Source organism: Lynx canadensis, chromosome B2 (assembly GCF_007474595.2).
Source record: "Lynx canadensis isolate LIC74 chromosome B2, mLynCan4.pri.v2, whole genome shotgun sequence".
NCBI lineage: Eukaryota > Metazoa > Chordata > Mammalia > Carnivora > Felidae > Lynx > Lynx canadensis.
This window is the reverse complement of record NC_044307.1, coordinates 17281221-17304468: the sequence shown is the minus strand read 5'-3', so window position 1 is coordinate 17304468 and position 23248 is coordinate 17281221. Positions and strand designations below refer to the sequence as shown.

Below are 23248 nucleotides of genomic sequence, written 5' to 3'. Positions count from 1 at the left end.
GGAGTGACTGAGAATATAAGCTGGACTCAGGCAGGCTGACTCTAGCACACGTGAGAGCATGACCAAGGCATCTGTCCATTTGAAGCCGGTTTCCTTATTAGTAGAATGGAAATAATAATACTTATAGCCTATTAGTGTATTAAATGCGATCAAGGACATAAGGTACCCGGCATAGAGTAACCCCCTTAAGCCTTAGTTGTTTTTATTATAATTGTCACCTGGATTAGACAGATTCCACTTTTGGACTTAAATTGTGGGCCAGGGAATTCAGATCAATCATCCTACTGAAGACAGCTTTTAAAAAAATGAGGAAAAGATACTAAAAATCTTCTTAATAGCATTAAAGCACTACAACATAGTAAAGAGTTATCAGGTCCAAATTTGGGAGTAGAGAAGGAACTCATAGAGGTAAGCCCCAATTTTTTTTTTAAGTTTATTTATTTTTGAAAGAGGGAGAGAGTGCACGCATGTGTGCATGCACAAACCAGGGGAGGGCAGAGAGAGGGAGAGAGAGAATTCCAAGCAGGTTCTACGCTGTCCGTGAGGAGCCTGACGCAGGGCTCTATCTCACCAACAGTGAGATCGTGACCCGAGCCAAAATCAACCGTTGGATGCTGAAGTGGCCCCAGAGGTAAGCCCAAATTTTGAGGCTGCTTTTTTTTCCTGGTGGCATTTGTTGATCTGGAACAGGCGTCGGAGAGGCCACAGTGTGTCTTTTCACTGCTTCTTTGGGTGAGGGGGGTATCAGACTCTAGGGCTCACCAAGGATGAGACTCTGATACCCATCCCCACTTTGGGTTGGGATCCTGAGGGCTGCATGTAAAAGTCAGAGTTAACCCAGAAGGGAACCCACCCTTGCACCAGCTAAAGCTAGGTTTTCACTCACTGGGGTTGGTAAGAACATTTCAAAGCCTGAAATTAGATTTACGTGTGGCTGTGAGGCTGGCAGAAGGAAAGAAAATCCTGTCTGGAATTAGAGAACATCTTTATGGGCTTTAAATTATTTCTTACAAATATTCAAAAATACAATGTCCACTATGCAAAGATAACCAGGAATACAGGAGACAAGACAATGGAAGAAGAGAAACAACAGAGGATTCTTGCTTTCTTCCTTATATGATGAGGATGTGGTCTGTGTCTTAGTGATCACAGACTTCGAGGCTGTTTGCTTTCACAGTGTTTTATGATTAAACCACGGGAGCAAACAAGATTTAATCATTTAGATAGAAGTCAAATAGAAATAAATTAATCTTTACAAAGCATAGAGTGTTCCTAGTGAGGTCTATGAGGCAATGGGAATTTCAAATCAAAGCAGTAAGTGACAAGAGACTTTGGTTCTTGATGGCCATCAGTAGATTTACTTGGGTGACCATTTTACTGTGGTCATATCAGTATTGTCATTGTCACAGTTATCACCATAACAGCCCAAGACACTTCAGTGGAGAACCCCAGGAGAAAACACGCTTTATGAGACTTCGAAATAAACCTACTATCCAAGAGAAACATGGAGGTCCCAAACCCAGGACACCTTATTGAATTTTTCTTCAGACAAGGTCTTTTCAGTGGAAGATCACAAGCCGGATTTATCAAGAGGATCTCGCCAAGAAGTAGGGCACATTCCCAACTGGAATGCCTAGAAGAAAACACTTTCTCTCAGAACAACTCCTGCTCACATGATATCAATGGGGCCAAGGTCTCAGCAAGTCTCCTTGGGCATCCACTCTACCCCCTGAAAGGGGAGCCAGCTGGCAGGTGCCTGGGAGTGGGGCGTAGCTGCTGTGGAGGCGCTGGGTGAGGGAGATGTTAGCTTCTCAGCTGCAGGTCACCAGTTCATTGGCACGCCATGGGAGGCGGGAGGGAACAAGCTGTGCCAATCATGAAGGCAGACCCTCCTCTCCCTGAGAATCCTATGGGAGCCGATTAATAGGGTCTCAGTTCCTGCCATGTTCTGCCATGCTTCCTTCTGACGCCAGCCCTACCGCTCACCACTTATGACAACTTCTCATCTCTCTCCTCCAACATTCAACCCTGTTTTGTTTCCTTCCCTCCTGCCATGCTACCGGCAACTATAAGGAAGAACAGAAACAGTGCAAAGGAAGCGGAAAAATCCTACTGTTTGACAGAAAGAATTGGGTGGAACGGATGAGGGACTGAGATAGGATGGGGAGGAGCACAGGTGAACTGTTCTGGAGCATTATTACCAATATTATTGCTCATACTTCTACATTTGAGAGATGCCTGTTACAAAAGTTACAAAAATCACAAAAATGTAATTTTTGTATAGCTTTAACAGAATTTTCTTTTTCTTTTTCACCTTTTCTTTTTGAAATGTTTATTTATTTGAGACAGAGAGTGAGCATGGGAGGGCAGAGAGAGAGGGAGAGACAGAATGAGGAAGCAGGCTCCAGGCTCTGAGCCATCGGCACAGTCCAACGCGGGGCTCGAACTCACGGACCGTGAGATCATGACCTGAGCTGAAGTCGGATGCCTAACTGACTGAGCCACCCAGGTTCCCCAACTTTAATAGAATTTTTAAAGAATAACAGGAAATCCCACGTGGAAGGGGAGGGAGGCATCTTTTGTAACAGTCCTAGTTGCTGTGTCCCATGATTTAATTCTCTGGGTCTAAGTCTCTACATTCCAAAGCAACATCAGCAATGGCCAGAATGACACAATCCTTTCTCCTGATATCCAGATAATGCCTTGAAAATTGACCAGTGGAGTTTTCCCATCAATCTAGCAGAGCAGGAACGTGTGGAACGGGCTCCTGGTGTTCCGCCCCAGGGCCTAGTCAAGAACTAGGCAACCCAGGTGGTGCTCAGGAAATATAATGAGTAATCGAGGAGAAGTTAAAAAGTACCGCTGTGCCATAATAATTACACTACAGATTTATAACTTCACCGTTAACAGTACCTGAGATTGTCTGAATTCAAAAGTAGGCCTCACCAATTAGCAGTCATCCATTTGCATTTTTTCTCTTTGTTTTGGCTTATGTGGAAAGTAAAATTAGATTGCTTCCTTTCGAGCTCTAATCTCCCCAGCCCCCTGTTTTATTTATACTATCTCTGGGTTTCATGCATTAACGAGAGTATTTAGATTTCTAAGACTGCTTGCTGGAAAGGACTTCTTTCACGTAAATGCCCTTAAAAAGCATGAACAGAACCACCACAGTATTTATGAGATCTTATAACAACCTCTTTGTCTTAAAGCCCATGAACTGTGTGACCCTTTCCCTTTAAAGAAAACCCTTAGGAAGAGAAACATCACTATTATCACTGCCTGCCCATTAGAAGTTGGATCCAGGTTTCCGAAAGTGCAAAGTTATAGAGGTCTGCCGTTTAAAATCCAAGATTACTAGTTTCTTTTCTATGACGGGAGGAAAGACCACATGTTGCCTACACTGGATTTATTAATTCTCTATAAATTCTCTCTGCCCAGCTTGGGTGTAGCAGTGAGCTCATTTATTATTCGCACAGCAACAATATAATGAAAACGCAGTCTGGCCTTAAAACTACACCCTCATGGGCCAAGTGCACAGTTTACCCTTCCTAATGCTTCTCTTGTGCTCACGGAGGTTTCTCCCCCTCTGTATTTGGGCGGTGATTTACTTTCCTTTAAAGGCATCTCGACATCTGATTTTATGCGAGAACCAAGCCTTTTGCGAGCCAGTCTACATCACGGCCAGTCTCTTTTTCCAAATGAGGAGAAAGTCACAACCGAAGGCTCAGAAGTGGAACGGGGCTCTTGGGTCACTTTCATTGGACACAGCATTTAGGAGGCAAAACACTCAATGGAAACAGTGCCCCGATTGTCAAGCCTCTAGCATGCCTCCCCTGCTGCTTTCTGGAAGCTCTTTGTGCAGCAAGTGCTAAAGCAATATTTAGTTATGGAGTGACCAAGCGCCAAAGAGCAGCTAGAAGAATTTAACGTGAAAGGACATGGTGGGAAGTGACGTCGGGGCTCCTCAGGGGCTGAGGTCTTCCTCTGGACAAAGCCGAACGTGACCCGTGACAGAGCTGGGTGCCACAGTCATTTTTTATATGCCGCGGACCGAAATGCTCTTTGAGAACTGTAACGGCATGGGCATTCTGGTTCTTTTGACGTCCAAATAAATGCAACAGGCCACTGAGCACTAAATCTAGATTTTGAAATGCATTTTATTTATTTTATTTTTTTTTAATTTTTTTTATATTTATTTATTTATTTTTGAGAGACAGAGTGAGACAAAGTGAGACTGGGGGAGGGGCAGAGGAGAGGGAGACACAGGATTGGAAACAGGCTCCAGGCTCTGAGCTGTCAGCACAGAGCCTGACGCGGGGCTCGAACCCACAGACTGTGAGATCATGACCTGAGCCGAAGTCGGACGCTCAACTGACTGAGCCACCCAGGCGCCCCTGAAATGCATTTTAGAGAGATGCTCATAGACCGCCCTGAAGAGGATGTGATTATGGAAAGGGATCAAGGCATGAGAATTTCTACACCCAAATGCCTAGCGCTCTCAGTTCCTCCCACGGCTTCACTGGGAGACAAGATGCAATGGCTGATGGAACAAACCACGCACGTGGCAGAGCTTGGTTCTGCGGCAGGGATGTTGCTTCGAGAGACACCTGACCCACGAAGGGCCTCTGCCTTATTCGAGAAGATTAAACACAGGAAAATGGGAAGAAAATGACAAGGTCTAGGATGAAACACTCTCTTAGCTTTTGGTAGCAAAGCAGGGAAGAGAGTTCTCCTTAACAAGACGCTCTCTGGAAATGTTCCCACGTAGGGGGACAGGGTGAGAACTCTGATTCTCCCTGGCTCAGCATACCCCGACCCTCCCTCTTGTGTTCCACCTGTTCCCTGCCTTCTATCGCCACAGCTCAATCTTCTAGAGGTGACTGAGATTTCTAGATGGGAAGTGGACTGCCTCCTACAGGAAGAGTAAAAAGATTGGCCAAAACGTAGGGAGTCAGCTCGAAATTTGTATCAGTGCCTGCGTGTCTTGTTTTTGTTGTTGTTGTTTTGCGTTGTGTTTTAAAGAATCTTGAGGTCAAGTCATTTTATTAAACTTTTCAAGTGACTCTGGGAAAGAATCAGATAAGGATATCTGGATCATAAAATTTTAGCAAAGACCATTAGAGACAATTCAACCCTACTCCCCATTTCACAGTTCAGGGAACTGAAGTTCAGAGAGGTTATTCAGACGGTTAATGACAGCAAAGTAAATGAGAACCTGGTTGGCTGGGCACATACTACTTTTCTCAGTGTTCCTGTTGCTTACGTTAGCAAGACAGATTAGAAATTTACTAGGAATTTAGTACTTTCCCAATTTCACGAAGAAACTCACTTCCTTGCTTGAGAAGCAAAACTTGAAATCTGGGTGTCTTAAATTTTGGGGGGGTCCTCTTTCCCTGGCAAGACCATTCTGGGAGATTTAACTATACAGCAGTCTCCCCTCATCCCTTGTGAATGTGTTCCAAGACCTCCCCCACCCCCACTACCAGTGGGTGCCTGAAACCATGGTTAGTACCGAGCCCTATATATATACTATGTTTTTCCTGTACATACATATCTATGATAAAGTTTAATTTATCAATTTGGCATAGTCAGAGATTAACAACAACAATAATAAAATAGAACAATTATAATGATATGCTATAATAAAAGTTATGTGAGTGTGGTCTCCTTCTCTCAGAATATTCCTATTGTACTGTACGCACCCTTCTGAGAATGACGTGAGATGATAAAATGCCTACGTGAAGAGACATCAGGTGAGGGGAATGTCAGTACGTGACAAGGAGGATCATTTACTTCTGGACTGTGATTGACCATGGGTAACAGAAATCGTGAGAGCAAAACAGTGGATAAATGGGGACAATTGTGTCTGGTTACATGAAGTCCTCCATTTGGACCAATTTGAAGTCATGTGACAAGGTGGTATTTCCAATGAGAGAGAAAGCCACCACAGCAATGTTCTTGGTGGTACCACGGTCTTTACATCCCCTTAATCATCTGCTCAGCACTTCTGGATCAGTCTGCCATGAAACTGACCACTATACCTGGGTGGCGGGAATTTCCCACCTTCCTAAACCCACATTCCCTCAGCACGGAGGCTACTCTCCAGATCTGGGATGGGAGCCTTCCGAAGTGCCTTTCATTCTTCCTGGCCCAATGGATGCTGTTTAGCACCCAGGATTCTGATGAGGTGGAACTGCTGATAAAGTGTCCTAAACATGGCTTCCTATTTTAGGGCTGGGCAACATCAACCATTAGCTGGACAGATGTGAGTTCAAATATCAATGCTGCCTCTTACTAGAGGGATGTCCTTCAACAAGTTAACTAACCTCTCAGACTTCAGATTCCTCCCCTGTAAAATGAGGTCGTAATGAACATCTTATGAGGCTATTGAGAAGATCAGATGAGATTATGGATATAAGGTCCCTAACATGGAGCCAGGGCTCCAGGGCACTTTTGGGTGACCCGCACTTTAGTTCTACAACTATCTTGAAAAATGAGCCACTTGATAGCATGCTAAAGGCCATGCAGTCAGTTGGTGGTGCATTTGAAAATAAATAGCTATTCTGATAAATAATTGGTTTAAGCACACTCTGCTTTTTTTTTTTTTTTTTTATTTAAAAATTTTTTTTTTCAACGTTTATTTATTTTTGGGACAGAGAGAGACAGAGCATGAACGGGGGAGGGGCAGAGAGAGAGGGAGACACAGAATCGGAAACAGCTTCCAGGCTCCGAGCCATCAGCCCAGAGCCTGACGCGGGGCTCGAACTCACGGACCGCGAGATCGTGACCTGGCTGAAGTCGGACGCTTAACCGACTGCGCCACCCAGGCGCCCCAAGCACACTCTGCTTTAAGAAAACCAAATAAAATTTACTCCGATAAATCAGATGTGATTATGGCATTGCCGAAGATTCTTTGCTTCAAGAATGGACCTTCTCTGGAGTCCCTTTAAACAGAGGATTCCTTGGTACTCTACGGATATTACTGGAGTTACATAGAACTTTTAGAGGAGACACATTGTCCTAAGTGAGTCACACCCTGACTCCTTCAACAGGAGCAGCATACCTCTCTAGAAGTGTCCCTTGACAACTGGGTGGGTAGCACTCTTGAGAAGCAAGTGTACTTCTGATGGCATCTAGCTTTTTCCACAAGGCACCCACACAAGGATGTTATTTTTTAAGTTTATTTATTTATTTTGAGAGAGAGAGAGAGAGAGAGAGAGAGCAGGGAAGGGGCAGAGAGAGAGGGAGAGAGGGAGAGAGAGAGAGAGAGAGAGAGAGAGAGAATCCCAAGCAAGTTCCTATCTGTACAGAGACTGACATGGGGCTTGATCTCGCGAACCATGAGATCATGACCTGAGCTGAAACCAAGAGTGGGACGCTTAACCGACTGAGCCACCGAGGCACCCCAACATAAGCCTGCTTTTAAAGATGCGTTCAACCAATATTAAGTCTCGGTTTTATCATCAAATCAAATAAACAAATGCATTCTTTCCTCTCCCTCACAAATACAGCATTATCCACTCAGCCAGACATCATACCACACACAATATCTGACCTATTCACTGTGATAAGCACATTCACATAGCATGAAATCATTGAAAAAGGAAGGAAAATTACCTTTGTTTGCTTTGGTGTGGGTTCATAAGAAGTTGCTAATGCATTCATAGAAATATATACTATCTCTAAGCTTTGTGACAAGCTGCACCTGAGTTAGAAGGCCTTGGCATTGACCAAACAAAAAAAAAAAAAAGACCTTTGTACATTTTTAGGGAGGTGTTACAGTTTGCTCATTCCCCCGGCGTGGGTGGCTCGGCTGGGAGGAGAGACTTCTCATTTTCAAAGTAAGCTCATGAAGTCCTGCCCCTAAGTGCTCAAGGACCTCCAGTTCTGTGTAAGATTTAAAATTCATCTTGACCCTTGTGGGTAGGGATTTTAGATGAACGTTCACTCCTCCACACAACCCCCGGAGCCATGTATTGAGGGGGAAAATCGTTTAAATTTGGATTATCTTTATATAGCGATGCACAATTCTGAAACATAGTCATACTTCATTGAGTTTATAAATGAAGAAACCAGATGTACCTAGTGCCCTGTCAAACTCTGATTCTCCCTGCTGTTTTTCAGGGTGTGTGTGTGTGTGTGTGTGTGTGTGTATAAGAAGGCAACAAAGGAAAGTGAGGTGAAGTCAGAGTTTATCTTCCTGGGGAGATTTCATTTCCTCTAAATCTATTTTTACTTGCTGGTAGACAAATCATACTGCTAATATATAGGAGTTAGTTGGCTGGTAACGGAGTGTTGCCGTAAGCAACCAGATTTCACAATGCTTCAAATCCCAATATGGGAAATCCTCGGTTCCCTAACCAATGGCTTTGGGTTAGAGAGAGAGAGTGTGTGTGTGTGTGTGTGTGTGTGTGTGTAATTCATGATGACTCAGTGTCTAAGAAGGTACAAATACTGTAGTGAATCTATTTCTGGTTCTTATGTTACCTTTCAGGAATGGACCCGGAAGACCTGGCTAAAATCTTTTCATCATCTCCTGCCAACATTCAGCCATGTCCCATTTTGGAAGGTAAGAAATGGTTTTTAGAGATGATGTAATGGGGTCTAGATAAACCTTAATGTTACTTGAGTTTTCTTTAGTTTTTTTAATGTTTATTTATTTTTGAGAGAGAGAGACAGAGACAGAGACAGAGTGTGTGAGCAGGGGAGGGACAGAAGAGAGAGGGAGACACAGAATCCGAAGCAGGCTCCAGGCTCTGAGCTGTCAGCACAGAGCCGGATGTGGGGCTCAAACCCACGAACTGCGAGATCATGACCTGAGCCTAAGTCGGACATTTAACCGACTGAGTCACCCAGGCGCCCTGTTACTTGAGTTTTCTGAGTGCTACCACCAATGCATCACTAGCTCCAGCCTAACCCGTCATACACATTGTGATGGCAGGCCATTAGTGTTTTGATGAACCCATGAGCTCCCTTGAGATTAAGTGAAAAGTACAACATATTCTGGGGACCACAGAGGAGGGAGAAAACTGCTGGGGTGCAGAGAGGACGCTCCGTAAGAGGAGATGAACATTGAAATGGGCTTTAAAGGATGAACAGGAGTTTACAGATAGAATAGAGGAGAGAAGGCATTCTCAGTAAGTAACAGAATTATGCAAAGGCAGCTCTACTCCTCAGTGAAAAAAAAGTGTAGTTCTCCTCTTTAGGTGAGGACAGAAGCGTTAACTAATCTTGTCTCCGCTGGGCAAAATGTGTAAAAGCTAGGCTCTCAGACAAGCTGAACTTCACATCATTCATGCTTTGAATGCTCACTTGTTGTGTATAGATGGTTATAATTCCAGAAAAGAGACGGTGGCATTCTCCAAGACACTTCTAGGGGGAAAACTACCATATGGAATCTGACACGTAATCACCACAGATGGTAATGAGCTGGGTGATAAGACTTGAACAGTGCGTGATAGTCCGATGGGTGATAAGATCGGAACCGCTTTTCAGTTTACTTAAAAGTCAACTCAAATTAGACACTTAGTTTCTTGCTTCCGCCTTGTTCATTCGTTCAGTGGCTGTTAGCTGTGTGCTGACACTTGGCTATGAGCTCAGCCTATAGCAGTAAATGCTGTATATGTAAATGACATAGGTAAATGGCAGCCTTGAACCCTGCCTGCCTTTATGGAGCTTATAATTTAGCTCAAAACTGATCTTCAGAAGGATGCAAGACAGACCTAATTCCATCAGTTGGGAATAAAAGCGACATGCCCAGAAAGTAATCAGAAACACGCATAATTCTCGATTCCGATCAAGGCACAGAATGGACCAACTCAGATGGCAGTTTAACTGATCTGTGAAGCAGAAAAAACGAGGCTATTTTAGAGGCTTTTAGACATGTGGGGGCTCCACTCCCAACCGTAGTCCCTTATTAAGTAGAACTGTCACTTGTAAAAAATTGAGAACATTAAAAAATACACACAGTTTAGCTTTCCAAATGATTGGACTATGAGTAACTCATTTAATTTAAAATTGCCTGTGAGTTCTTGGCAATCACGGGGCATATTTAGAAACCTTCGCAAAGCAAGAAGAATCTAACCTACAAATTGTTTTCAAATATACTAAAATAGCTATGAGGCGTAAATGTAACAATTAATGAGGTTGACCTTAAGTGGCTTTCTGCACATTTGTGTAAATGTTTATTGATTTACACTTTGCAGTCTTTGTGTGTCATACTTGGGAGTCAATTTTTTTTTTTTTTTTTTTTTAATCTGGGCTCTCAAACATTCTTGCAGGCCCTGGGCATTCTGCCCGTAATGCCTCATGGATAAAACGGCACTGCACACAAACGCAGAGTGAAAAAGGCCAATGAAATTAAGAAAGGTGTCAGTGTATATGGTTTCCAGATAACTTTAAGTGTTCTTTTCTACTCTGTGCAAAATTCTTGTAGAACCAAAGAGAGAGCCACACGCTCAAAGGAACAGCAGATGTGCTAGCAATAAAGTACGTGCCTATCTGATGTACGTTCAGAACCACAAACAGGGCTGAGGCCCTTCGAAACAAAGTCTGAGAAAAGGAAAGACAAACAAGGAAGAGGAACTGATTTTTTTAAGCCCCCTGCTATGTTCAGCTCCGGGCCAGATCCTTTCTGTAGACTGTTGTATTCAATTCTCACAAGAACTCTGTGAGGCAGTTGTGATTGTTCCCATTTCACAGATGGAGAAACGAAAGCCTGGAGAAGTTGAGTAACTTGCCAAGGGATGGACAGCTATGAAGGAAGAGAGCCAGGGGTCAGTCTAACGCCAAAGAACACGCTCTTGGCACAACACGGATGCTGTTGTGTTTCGTAAAAGGGTGGGGATTATATCATTATCCTTCTTTTTCTAACCCCTGATGTAGTAAGTGGTGCATGTCGCGTAACGTCGTTGGGATGGGTAGGGGTTTCTTAGGTGGGTGGAGGCTGCAGGTTGCCAAAGAGCAAAGTTGAAGTGATAGAAGGCAGAATTTTGTCTTTCCTCTCAAATTATTCATTAGTGGATAAAACTCCTGAAGCCCATATTCTGTAGCAACATCAAGGGAATCTTTAACTATGGAAAGTCCCGCATCACAATCAGATGGGAACACAGCCAACCGCCCTCATGGTCACTTCACAGAGTTTCTCAAAATGCAGTCCTGGATCCCCTCTCTCAGAACTAGTGGAGGAGCTCACCCCAGGGCAGATCCCAGGCCCCAGGAATAGAATCTCTGGTGAGGACAGCCTGGAAATCTGCATTTCAACTCACCTTCCCTACCTCTCCAGATGATTCTTATGTTCCCCAAAAGCTCCCTTTAGTGGTTTAGAATAAGCTCCACTGCCCTCCACTTTTTCTTCTGGAACAGTTTTAGGGACCATAGCTTAAACTACCAGAAACGTCTAGTGCTAGGCTCACCACCCTTTAAAAGATGGGAAAGTAAAGAGAAAACTTGTAGCGAGTCAGCTACAAGGAGAACTCAAAACAAAGACAAAACAAAAACAAAACCCAAGAAGCCTTCCTGATTCTTGCTGTACTCAGATTAACTCCTGGGGCCTTGGCTTAAGTCAGTATTGTGATTCTCACCCACTGATAAGATTCCTACAGAGAGGTGGATGTTGACAGAGGTTTTTCAAGCAGCTATTATTGCCTAGAAGGTTAAAATTATCTTTTTAGAGCAGCCAAGCCATCTCCACCAGGAGGGAAGAAGGAAGGATGGAAGGATGGGAGGATGGAAGGAAGGAAGGAAGGAAGGAAGGGAAAGAAAGGGAGAGAGAGAAACAGCAGCAGCGAGAGCGAGCAAGAGAGAGAAGGAAGGGGGAGGGAGGGAGAGAGGAGAGGAAGGAAGGAAGAGAAGGAGAGGAAAGGAAGGAAGAGGTTCTTCCTCCTCAAGCCCATGGGGGTTCACGCCAGTGGCCCAGTGGACAGGATGGAGGCAGGCAGTGTAGGGAACCAGAGGCACTAAAATGACTTTCAAGGTAAGGCCAGGATATTCTGTAGAACACTTGGTGTTTGGCAGGGAGAAGCCAGGACCAGTCCATCTGCGTGGCCACGTTACGACTTCAGACCCCCACTGCTCGAAGCTTAGCACTGCAGTCATTGTCCACTCCCCAGTTCTGGTAAGGTCTCCCCACCCCCCGTCTGGTTGCACCCCCTATATGAACTGGCAGAGGTCCAATTCAGAAGCTGGCTTCCTCCTACCGGAATCGCCTACTTCTTGCTAAACATAAAATGTCCCACGGATTTTGGAATTAAGCAAACAAAACTCTGAGCTCAAGTGCACACCCCAGCATCAATCCAAGGGAAGGCGTGGTCAAAGTGTCTCCCCTTTAAAAGGATGCAGGGCCAGGGAGCAGGTCAGCAGTGCAGTTACAGCAAATAAAATGGGAAGAAGTCTGAAGGACTTTTCAGACTTGGAGCTAAAAAAGGTTGAGTCTAAAAAAGGAAAACATGTCACCTTCCTGCCAAAATAAACTGTGATGAAAGTTTAGACCCCACCACCTTTCAGCCAAGCATTTCCTGTTTCGGCCTCCCTTGTCCGCCTCAAGCCAGCTCAGATGAGGGAGAGCTATTTTTAAGGTGCAAACAACCAGGAATAAGAATGAGAGAAGCTATTTATTTAGAGTTACACCTTTCAACTGTTCTGTTTTTCCCTCTGGAGCTAGAGGCTTGGTTTGGCTTTCCCTTTGAATCTAAAGCTCCTGGGGTAAGAAGGATTTTGAAAGGTCATGGTGAAGTCGCCATGCCTCCAGACAGCGATCATTGTCTTGGAAAAGACAAGTGCCCACTTCTTGAGGAATTTCTCCTAATATACAGCTACTCGGCTTATGCAACACAGGTGCTCTTGAGCAGTGTTTTTGTTTTAATTTTTTTTTTACTGTTTATTCATTTTTTTGAGAGAGACAGAGAGAGAGAGAGAGAGACAGAGCATGAGTGGGGGGAGGGGCAGAGAGAGAGACAGAGAATCTGAAGCAGGCTCCAGGCTCTGAGCCATCAGCAGCGTCTGACACGGGGTTCAAACTCATGAACTGTGAGATCATGACCTGAGCCCCGCCACTTAACTGACTGAGCCACCCAGGCGCCCTTCGTGAGCAGTGTTTTGTAATACATTCCTTTTATATAAAAGGTGATTTGGAAATACACTCTTGGCTTTGTTATTTATGGAATCCAACAGTGATTCTCCCCCCTTTTTTGTCCAACAGAGCATTCCATTATCATGCAAATAGACATTCCATAATTTACATGGGTTTTAAAATTCTTTGTATTAGATTTTCTTGAGGCAGGGGACAAGTATACGTAGTGTTCTTGGAGCCAGCAAGCTCGTTCTGCTATCTAACTGCGTCTTCCCTTATTTCTTATTCCATTAAATCAGTCCATTCTTAATACCAAACCTCAAAGGACCCATTGTAGACCCTTGGAATTTGCCAGTAAAAGAAAGAGAAAAGCCTCCATTGTACTGTTTACATAAGCGTGGCCTTGGTATTGGCTATCACCCCCAAAGTTCACCAACATTATTTTCTTTCCCATGTGTATTTCCACCTGACATTACAGTTTTTTTGTTTGTTTGTGTGTTTTGTTTTTTAATTTGGGCTCTACAATGTAAGCATCGTGAAGGCTTTGTTCACTTTTTAATTCACCAATGTATCACAAGCATCAAAAATATACTAAATGAAAGGAGCATGTGACTCTTGATCTCGGGGTTGTGAGTTCAAGACCCACATTGGGTATAAAGATTACTTAAAAAAATAAAATCTTAAATACACACACACACACACACACACACACACATAAATGCTAAATACTTAAAATTAATTCGGTTAACAAATTTCTATTTATCTCAAATTATTGTGGCATTTTGAATTATATAGAGTGCTGAAGAGGTCCTTCCTTCCTTCCTTTTTTTTTTTTTTTTAACATGATGCTTTCCTAAAAATTCTAGCTCTCCTGTTTTTACCCACTGGCTCAAGCATTATCATAGGAATTACTTGAAGGACAAGAGGATGTCTCCTTTCTAAATTCACTAGCATTTCTGTGTTTTAAATGGGTCAATCTGGAAGTTAACAACTCTGTGGGACAAGTAGGTGCGTATGATCTACTTCCAGCTCCTTTGCTCCCTTTACTTCTGGTGGGTTCTTTGTGCAGCCAAGCCAACAGGGTCATGATTCAGCTTTTGGTGAAAGGAGAGTCCTTTCTGCATCGTTGTACTTGTACAAAATTTGGTGCCTTGTACCACTCAAGGAAGAAACAGAAAAGACTGGAAACAATTTGAGTGCAGAGCTTAAGTATAAAAGCAGATCTATCAGAAAGAGAGAAACAACTGAATGATCCAGTATGATCTGGAATGACACATGAACTTATCATGACACAGGAACAAAGTTTAGCTGACCAATGAATGGAAAATGGTGCAAAGCTGATGCCCGAGATCAGGCATTTAGGTCTACTTACTCTTTGGAAGACATACTTACTTCTTGGCAGTTTCAAGTTCTTGTTTTGGGAACATTTCAATTTCTCTGAGTGCAACGGAAACATAAATAAATAGGAAGAAAAATCCAGTTGGTCGCTCACTCACCTTTTTGCTTAAGTGGGGGCCGTTAGCCCCCCCAATGCTTCTCTGCACGGATGACGGTAATTGATACACATCCTGTTCCTGGGTACCATGGCTAGTGGGGACTTGGTAAATCCCCTGATGTTGGTAGGAAGGTGGCACTTGGTAGATTGTGTCTCGAGGGCCGCCATGTGGGTTTGGCGCTTGATAGAGCTTCTGTTGGCCAAAGGTCTGGTGCGTGAGTCCAGAAGTAGGCTGGTCCTGACTGGAGGGGGTCTCCTGAATGGGGCCAATCAGAAGCTTCACCCGGTTGCCGGGGACAATGCCTTGTCGACCATGTAAGGAGCAGAGCCACCACCCTTCCAGTCCTCCTGTGTTCTGTTCTATGACAGTCAGGATATCTCCCTTGCGGAAGGCCAGCTCCTCGGCACACTCCGGGACGTTGTCATATAAGGCCCTTGCCATGAGATTCTAGAAGAAGAGAACAGATGGACATCGTGTTAGAATTCTAGCTCGGTCCTTTTTCACACCTAAATCCCACGCTTTTATGGAGAGGCACACTTCCTGGAAAGGAGAGAAGAATGAACGTGAACAATAGTCTGTAAGGAGAAGAACAGATGGTGCAGACAAAAGACAGATACATACGTACTGCGTCTGCCACCAATGACATCAGACTGCCTCCTCGGAAAAGCCCAGAACACCACAAGAGTTCTTTCCTCTAGCAGTAGCTGCTGTGCCAAGGAATTATGGGCAGCACCGTTAAAGAGTTCACTACACAAAACATTTTTCTTCCTTTCTTAAAGCCAGCTTGCAGAATAAAATATTCCAAGTGCTACAGTGGACGCCTCTCATTTTTTTCCCTTCATATATTGGAGGCAGAAAGAGTCAAAGAAAAGCCCAAATAACAAGCAGTACGAGTGGCATTTCTATTTGGTGTGAAAATGGAAACAAACGTACAGTTATATATGCCTTGCCAGCGCTTAAAAATTCTTACTCTCAGTTGATCAAGAAGTCCTTGGATACAGGGAGAATCTACAAGCAAGCGTTTTTGGGGTTTCTTTCCCCCCCATGGAAATCGAGCCTGGTGCATGGCGTGACAGTAGTCTCCATCTCTATATTTGACGGCAGGGAGCGATGGCAGAATTTGCCACACGTAGGTGGATGCCATCCCTTTTCTTTTTTGGTCTTTTATTTGTACCTTTCCTGAAGGCCTCTCCTCACGCTGCCACTTTTCCCCCTACTTCTTGAATCTCGCCATTCACAACAGAAACGCTGTGCCTTCCCCTTTCATGGGCCCAAAACACTCTCTCCCTTTGTAAGAAGGCCTGTCTGGCACATTCAGTACTAAGCAGACAGCCAAAGTAGGCATTCAGCAGAGAGCGGGCAGGCAGTACGTGCTGACATTCTTGGAAGCCTTTCAAAGGCTCCGAAGATTTCATTTCTTGGCGTCAGTAATGTTTCGCAGTACGATGGCAGCCATCGCCACATGCCTGCTCCTTCCCAGCACAGAGAGGAGTCGGGATGCTATCAATTCATCACGAGCACTTGGAAAACTAAAAGTGATCTCTCTGGTGCTTCCCTAAAGTGTCTGGATGCACTTGAGTCACGGCCATGGTGACCCTTTGTGGGAGGAGGGACAGCCTATTGGGCGGATCATGTTTGGGACTTTACATATTCGTGGAATTTTTGGCAGTTGTTGTTTGGATTTCTGCCCCCTGTTTGCTTCTCTAGAAACATGGACTTGATCTTTCAGCCTCGTGCTTTTCATTCCTTTAGAACTGACATACATTAATCATCTCCCCCTGTACTATGCCTCATAACCACAGGCTTGTGCTGTATGCTGGTCCTCTCCTCTGGGGGGCAGGGGGGCTGCGTTATGTAAGGCACCTCCCCTCTGGTCAGTACCTGGGAAGGGGTCCTACTCTTGCTGTTAATCCTCTTAGTGCAACTATTTAACCTAAGAAAAGGAGATCAAGCCATACCCAGGAAGTTTGATGATGCTTTTTAAGAATAAGGTTGCAGGGGCGCCTGGGTGGCTCAGTTGGCTAAGCGTCCGACTTCGGCTCAGGTCATGATCTAATGGTTTGTGGGTTTGAGCCCCACATTGCGCTTGCTGCTGTCAGCACAGAGCTTCTGTCCCCCTCTCTCTCTGGCCCTCTCCCACTCTCAAAAATAAATAAACATTAAAAAGAAAAAAGAAGAAGGTTGAAGTTCTTGTTCTTGGATCAGTTTTGAGATCCAAGAAATCTGTGGTGTGGACAGGTGAGCGGTCAGGGAAGCTCAAGGGAAACTGGGGGGGGTTTGTGTTCTAGGTGAAGGTTTTACTTAGAATTTATACGCTAGGAAACTTTGGGATTTTTTCTAACAATTAGAAGTCCACGTACATAGAGATAGAATCATGCAGCATTTTATCCTGGCTTGAGGAACCATTTAAGGATGTGTCATAATCCCCAAATCTCTGTTTCTCTTCTTCCATCTTTGGGTGTTCTGTAACTTAGAAGAAAAGTCGTAGAGTTACGGATGATAAGATTCTGGTCCTTTGCACCAAAATAATCTGAAGGAGATCACTCTACCAGAGTTATATGGTGATTATAGGGTAGGGAGAGAGCCGAGCGCTCTCGTCTCTGTCCCTTGCTCTGGGGACCATGCAATGATTGGGGATGGCTGGTACGAAAGCCCCAAGATGAAATCAGAAGTGATAGAGCTAGGACCAGTTCTGTGGGAGCCGAGGGTAGATAGCTGTATGATTCTAGCGGCTACAAAGAAGGGAAAGAAGAGAAACAGAAAACTGTCTCTACTGTATTCTGTAGAAAGGCAAAGGACTACACAGACCTAATCAGCATAAATAAGCTCAAGGCATGTGGAGCTGGGTCACTGCCATGGGACTCCATGAAGCACTGAAGTGGAGCATTGGACCGTGCTTGATTAGAAGCAGATAGAAATCCCCGTGTGAGAGCCGTTCTGGATGTTCTTTGTCTCCTATCCCAGTGACTTTCCCACCACCTGGTAAGCACCATGCTAATGTTTCAGATGTGCCTCAAGAACAGTTTCTCTGGGGCAACTTTCAGAGACTGTTGTCTTCGCCAACGGAGGCACCATGGGTGAGTTCTCCTGACTCTTTGTCCGTGATTCCCCAGCAGGCCTCCTGCTGCCCACACAGATGAGGATTTAGGAAGAAAGCTTGGCATGACCATTGATGGCATGCACCCCAGTGCTAGCCTGACATCTCACACACAGATATTCTCAGCCTTGGCTGAACAGGAGTGAGTTGCTTAATCTCTATACAAGCTATAGAGAGAGAATCAGTGTCTACACCCATCACTCTCCCATACAGAAGGTTACATACAGTTCCAGAGACCTTTAGCAATGACCTGAACCCAGTGTCCCTGTTTTATAGATAAAAAAACAGGTCTGGGAGGCCAGTTTATCATTTGCCCAAAGCCACAATATTGGTGTCAGAGATGGGAATGGAACTATGGTCTCTTGGCTCAATTCTCTTTCCAGAACTCTTAAGCCGCCTTAGCTCAACTACACGCTGTCCTCCGAACTGGGCTCAATTCCATCGTATAGTGAGTTCTGAAGATGACAATTCTTGTCATGTCTATAGAATAAATAGATCATTTCCCTTTGTGCCCTAACTTCCTCATCTATAAAATGAGAGTGAGGGTAACACTACCCATCTCACCGGTTTGCTATGAGGATTAGAGAAGTGAATCCAAGTCAAATACCTTAACACCACTGGAGACTTAGGAAGCCGTTATGACAACTTATTTAATTTGCTGGGTGGCACTTTGGTCTTGGCCTCTCTCCCCACTTGGCCTCCTGTCATCAAGGGTTGAGTTCTGCTCTATTGATGCTATTATATATATATTTATACATAGCCGATCTTTCTCTTGTTCAGTTATATATCAGGAGAACTGTATCTGTCAGTATTTCTCTGAATTAATCATGAATTGTCGACACTTGCAGCCTCTTGTGGAACATTTGCCTGTAAATAGCAATAATGAAACTATTGGTTGCCCTCAAGAGACCGAGACAAAATGTTATTATTACTACTACCCTGATTATTATTACTGAATGAATTATGGCTACATCTCTTTAGATTCCAACAGGGTAAAATCCATCAGAGAGTGGGGGGGAAATGGGTGAGGAGCTTGGCTTTTGAAAATACTTGGCATTTTGGGGTCAAGAGTTCATTCGAGAAGATAACAGCAAAATGAACGTCATCCAGAACACAAACCATCTCATGCAAAAGTGCACAGAGTTGATGGCAGATCAAGAGTTAATCCCTCTGCCTAGGAGAAGGTGGACAGACCGCCTCCTTCCGTGTGGGAGGTGTGATTCCTTAAGGCCACAAAGTCAGGAGAGTGATTATCTGAATATCTTAGAAAAACCCAGAAGAAGCAGTTTGTCTATTGAAGATCTCCTCTTTCTCCCACCCGCCCCGGGATATTTATCTTCCAGGCAGGAAAGGTCAACACAGAAACAAACCCAGGAGAGATAAGAGAGCTATGTCATTCTATAGCCCGTTGGATGGTTAGCCTCCGCAGGGTGGCAGGTAGAAATGCAGCTAGGGCTTGGCAAAGTGCCAGAGCTGTTGGGGCACTGAAGTTGAAAGCCAGAGGAACTTCAAAAGATTACACTCCAGCTCCTTCACCTTACAAATGAGAGAAATGAGGTTTGAGGAGTTAATGACTTGCCAAGACACCTGGCAAGAAGGTCATAGAGGTGGGGCAAGAATTTAGGTCTCTTGTCTCCAGCTCCAGAATTGGGACAGTATTTAACAAAGTCATATGTGCATGCTACCAAAACCGTGGTTCTCATTAGGATTAGAAATCAGCATCGAGAGTTATAAATCCCATTTGAGGGAACCCTAATTGTAACAGCCTCTAGCACTGACCCCCCACCCCAATCCTTCTTGAAACTCTCTTTTGGCTTCCATGCTTTCATGATTTCCATGAACTTCACTTCCTGGTTTCTTCTCCACTGTTGTTCTCATGACCACTCATCTTCCTTGTTCTTCACAGGCTAATCATGTTGCAAAGGGATCCCCCCTGTGTTCTTTGCTCTTCTTTACATGCTCGCTCTCTACGGAGAATCTCATCCAGACCAGTGGCATCTGAACACACAGATAACAGATCCATAGCTCCAGCCTAGATAGTTCTTCTGCACTCCATTTCCGTATTTCCAACCGGCTAATGGGTATCTTCACCTCTAACGCAACAGGTGCAAAAACCCCTTTCTCCTGCTTTATCTCTCTTAGTTAACAGCACAGACACAGCTGCCCAAGGTAGGAAGAAGCCTCAGAGGTTTGCTGAGTCTCTTCACAATCTGGAACCCAATCAGCTTCGACCCCGCCTTTCGCCTCACTGCCTCTCCTAGTTCAGGCCCCCCAACAACCTTTTATTGGGAGTACACAACTGCTTCCCAATTGGTTCTCCTCCATTCACCCTCTTCCCCCTCAAAATCCATCCTCCATGTACCCAGAGGAGTTGTCTTTCCAAACCTATCCAGTTGTTTCCCTTTCCAGTTCTCCGTAATAGTATTTCTTACAGTACGACTTGTATTATCTCATTCACGATTGTCAACTCCTTAAGTTCAGAGAGGCTGCCCTATTTTTTTTTTTTTTAGCATTTCCAGAACTTCATTCCAGTGTCTGAAGCAAAATGCACATCATTAAATGTTCGCTAACCTAAAATGGGCTCCAGACTCTGTATTCCTGGTTCTCCTGGGTGAAATTGTTTTCTAGAGAACTGCGGAGGATATTTGGTTAAAATTTTATACGGACTTGGGAAGATGAACTAACGAAGCCTGAAAGATAAATAGCATGTTCAGACGTCACAGCCAGAGAACGTGGGAGATGGCAAGAAGGATAGTGCCTGCCCCTCCCTATTAAACAGGATAATGACGTAGAGAGCTTGAATCTAGTGTCCACAACCACTGAGCAAACAGGAAGGCCAGGAGGAACTGACCATTAAATGATTAAATACAGTCATCTCTGGAAGAGCTTTTTCTTCCTTCAGTGCAGCGACCTCCATCTGGCAGCAGGTGACTGAACACCATTCATACTTTGCCAGGACGTTGGGTTCTGCTGTTCCTGGTTCCCAAACTATGTCTAAGGAGTGGGAATAAAATACTGGGCAACTAGCTAGTCACTGGGCACAGGGAGCTCTAGGTCATGTGACAGCTTCTACACCATCCCCCACTCTCCCCTGCCTTTTTTTTTTTTTCCATTGCTATCAAAATGTCAAGAAAGCTTATTACTCCTACTGCCAGGGAAATGATCTGCTATTCCAAATACAGAGAGGTGTGACTTATAATTTCCATGACCATTCATGCTGTTCTTTGAAGAGAAATGCGACACAATGGCTGATGTGTCACCCCACTAGGACTGATAGCATCATCAATGGCCCAACTTCCTCTTATTATTTTTACTTCATTCTATATTTATCATGTAGGAGTTCCTGCCAAAGACCTTGGGGCTGCCACATGCTAAACAACATGCCTTTCCTGTGCCCAAGTTCCCAAGCTTTAGCCCTGGACTCTGGTAGGGTGCATGCGTGCTCGTGTGCGTGCATGAACACACACACACACACACACACACACACACTGGACAGATTCTGAAAAACAGACACAGTAAAGAAGGAAATGGTCATTGTCAAGGAAATCAGTCCTAAAGGAAGTAGCTAAGGAATGACTATCATCACGGTCAGTCTCAGGACACACTGGGGAAGAGAAAGAAAGCCTCATGTGCTTTTGTGCCTGCTGACAAAAATCAGCTGAGGGCGATCAAACTGCTTCGGTTTTCCCCCATCGTCACGTTTGGGATATAGGGAAATGTGGGATTTCCTCAAAGCAGGTAATAGCCAACGTGGATATCTACCTACAAGTGTCTGGATTTCAATTCTTGGAATACTTGGTTTACACCTGGGTTTTTTTCATTGGATGATCTGGACTGTTGAATGTTTGGAGTTGAATTCTCTGAAGGCTGTTAATTAACGTAGCAGACATAAGACTTTCAAGTTGAGGCATTAGAAGATATGATACATATCACTTCTGGGGTTTATTTCTCAGCAATATGTGTCGACTGCAGTCTGACATGGTATTTATTATGGGATTTGAACCACCCACGGCAACGCAGCAGCAGAATTTCCCTAGTTATGCTTCTGATACCTGGTGTGGGGTGACGAACATATGCCACAAAGATCCCTCTGGCACCAAGACCACATTTCATCCAATGATATTCATTTTCTGGAAAGTGCTTCTAAACCCCTATGGTAGTCACAAAGCTTCCATGAGTGTCTTGAGCTTTCTGAACATTCATGTCATTTACTCTGCCCCAAGTCCTCACATTTTCTTGGATTTTCTAGCCTTGTGAACTCTACACATAGCATTCTCTTTTAAGCATTTCTGAATGGAAGATGCTTGAAGAAATCTGACATTAGATACCTGTCTCCCAAAGGTACTCTTTGACATACAGCAGCCCTGATAGGCACCTTGGGGCTGCACCCTATGCGTGGTCACCCCAAGGCACCCAGATGTGGGAATCTTAACGTCTCTTCCTTCCATTATTGGCCTATTCCCATTTGATGAGGCATCATTTAGAACCCGTATTATTTTGGTGGTTCACGTACCAGAGTGATACCAATTGATGATTGGTGAGAGAAAATGTGAGCTTCTTTGGCAATTTGGATATTTGGATCTCAGAAAGAACTTTCCATCTGACCAGATTTGGTCACATCATATGGACAGCATAGCTGTGATTTTAAATCAGTGTTTCTTCAGATGCTAGTTTCTCTTCCTTCCCTGCACTAGAATGAATGCTACCTATTTTCCCTTGATTTAAGGTTGATATAGGAGAGAAACATCCATTGGACAGGATTTGTTTATCATGAAGCCAGCAAAAGCCTGGAGCAAATCCTTTGTTTCATCTAAGAAAAATTACAAATGGGTTGTTAGGGAGGCATGCATGCGTGTGTGTGTGTGTGAGAGAGAGACAGAGAGCGAGAGAGAGAGCGAGAGAAACTTCATAGTCAACTTCTATTATTTCTTGGCCAACTGTGGAGGATGAATTTGAATCCTGACAGTTATTTGAGAAAAATAGTGAGAAAGGAGCATTTCCTCACAACTCTGATGATCATAAATAATACATGTGTCTTCAGGAGCTCAATTTTCCATCCTCTGTGGTCTTTGAGATTTTTTTAAAGCAACTCCAGAGGGTCTTAAAGAAGGTGGAAGGGAACCTTCTATGTCTTAGAACCAGAAGTCACCCATAGCTTGACCAGAACCAATTAGACTAGAATTTTAGACTAATAAGATTCTAGAGATCATTCTAGAATCTTGTTTTACAGCCCCGGGGGTCACCTATGATATTAGCAGCAGAGCCAGAACTAGCATCTGGTTCCCCTCTTAATCTAGGATTTTTTCCACTGGACCAGGATGTGCTTCCCGAGAACCTTCTCCATCTTAGAATTTAGTACTGTTGCTATTAAGCCTTGGAATTTATAAGCATTTGTCCCAGGTTGCCTGGTTTTGATAGATTTAAGTATAGTATATTGGCAAAGGATCAAAAACACGGGGCAGGCGCAAACTCTTTTCAGGGTTCTGTCCCTAGATAAATCTGACAGGCGCCATATAATGATGAAGGCCTGACACCCACTCACCCAAAACATAGGTTTTATTAACAATAAAACAACCATCTGGATTT

At 44.1% G+C, this 23248-nt stretch overlaps 1 protein-coding gene across 3 annotated transcripts in view; it reads right to left on the bottom strand.

The window, feature by feature from the left end:
- NEDD9 (neural precursor cell expressed, developmentally down-regulated 9) overlaps positions 1–23248 on the bottom strand; it is a 190252-nt gene that overhangs the window by 13588 nt on the left and 153416 nt on the right. For all 3 annotated transcript variants that reach the window (XM_030314849.1, XM_030314850.1, XM_030314851.1), the window contains one exon: positions 14566–15012. In XM_030314849.1, coding sequence (XP_030170709.1) covers positions 14566–15012 — 447 coding nt within the window. The remainder of the gene's footprint in view (positions 1–14565; positions 15013–23248) is intronic.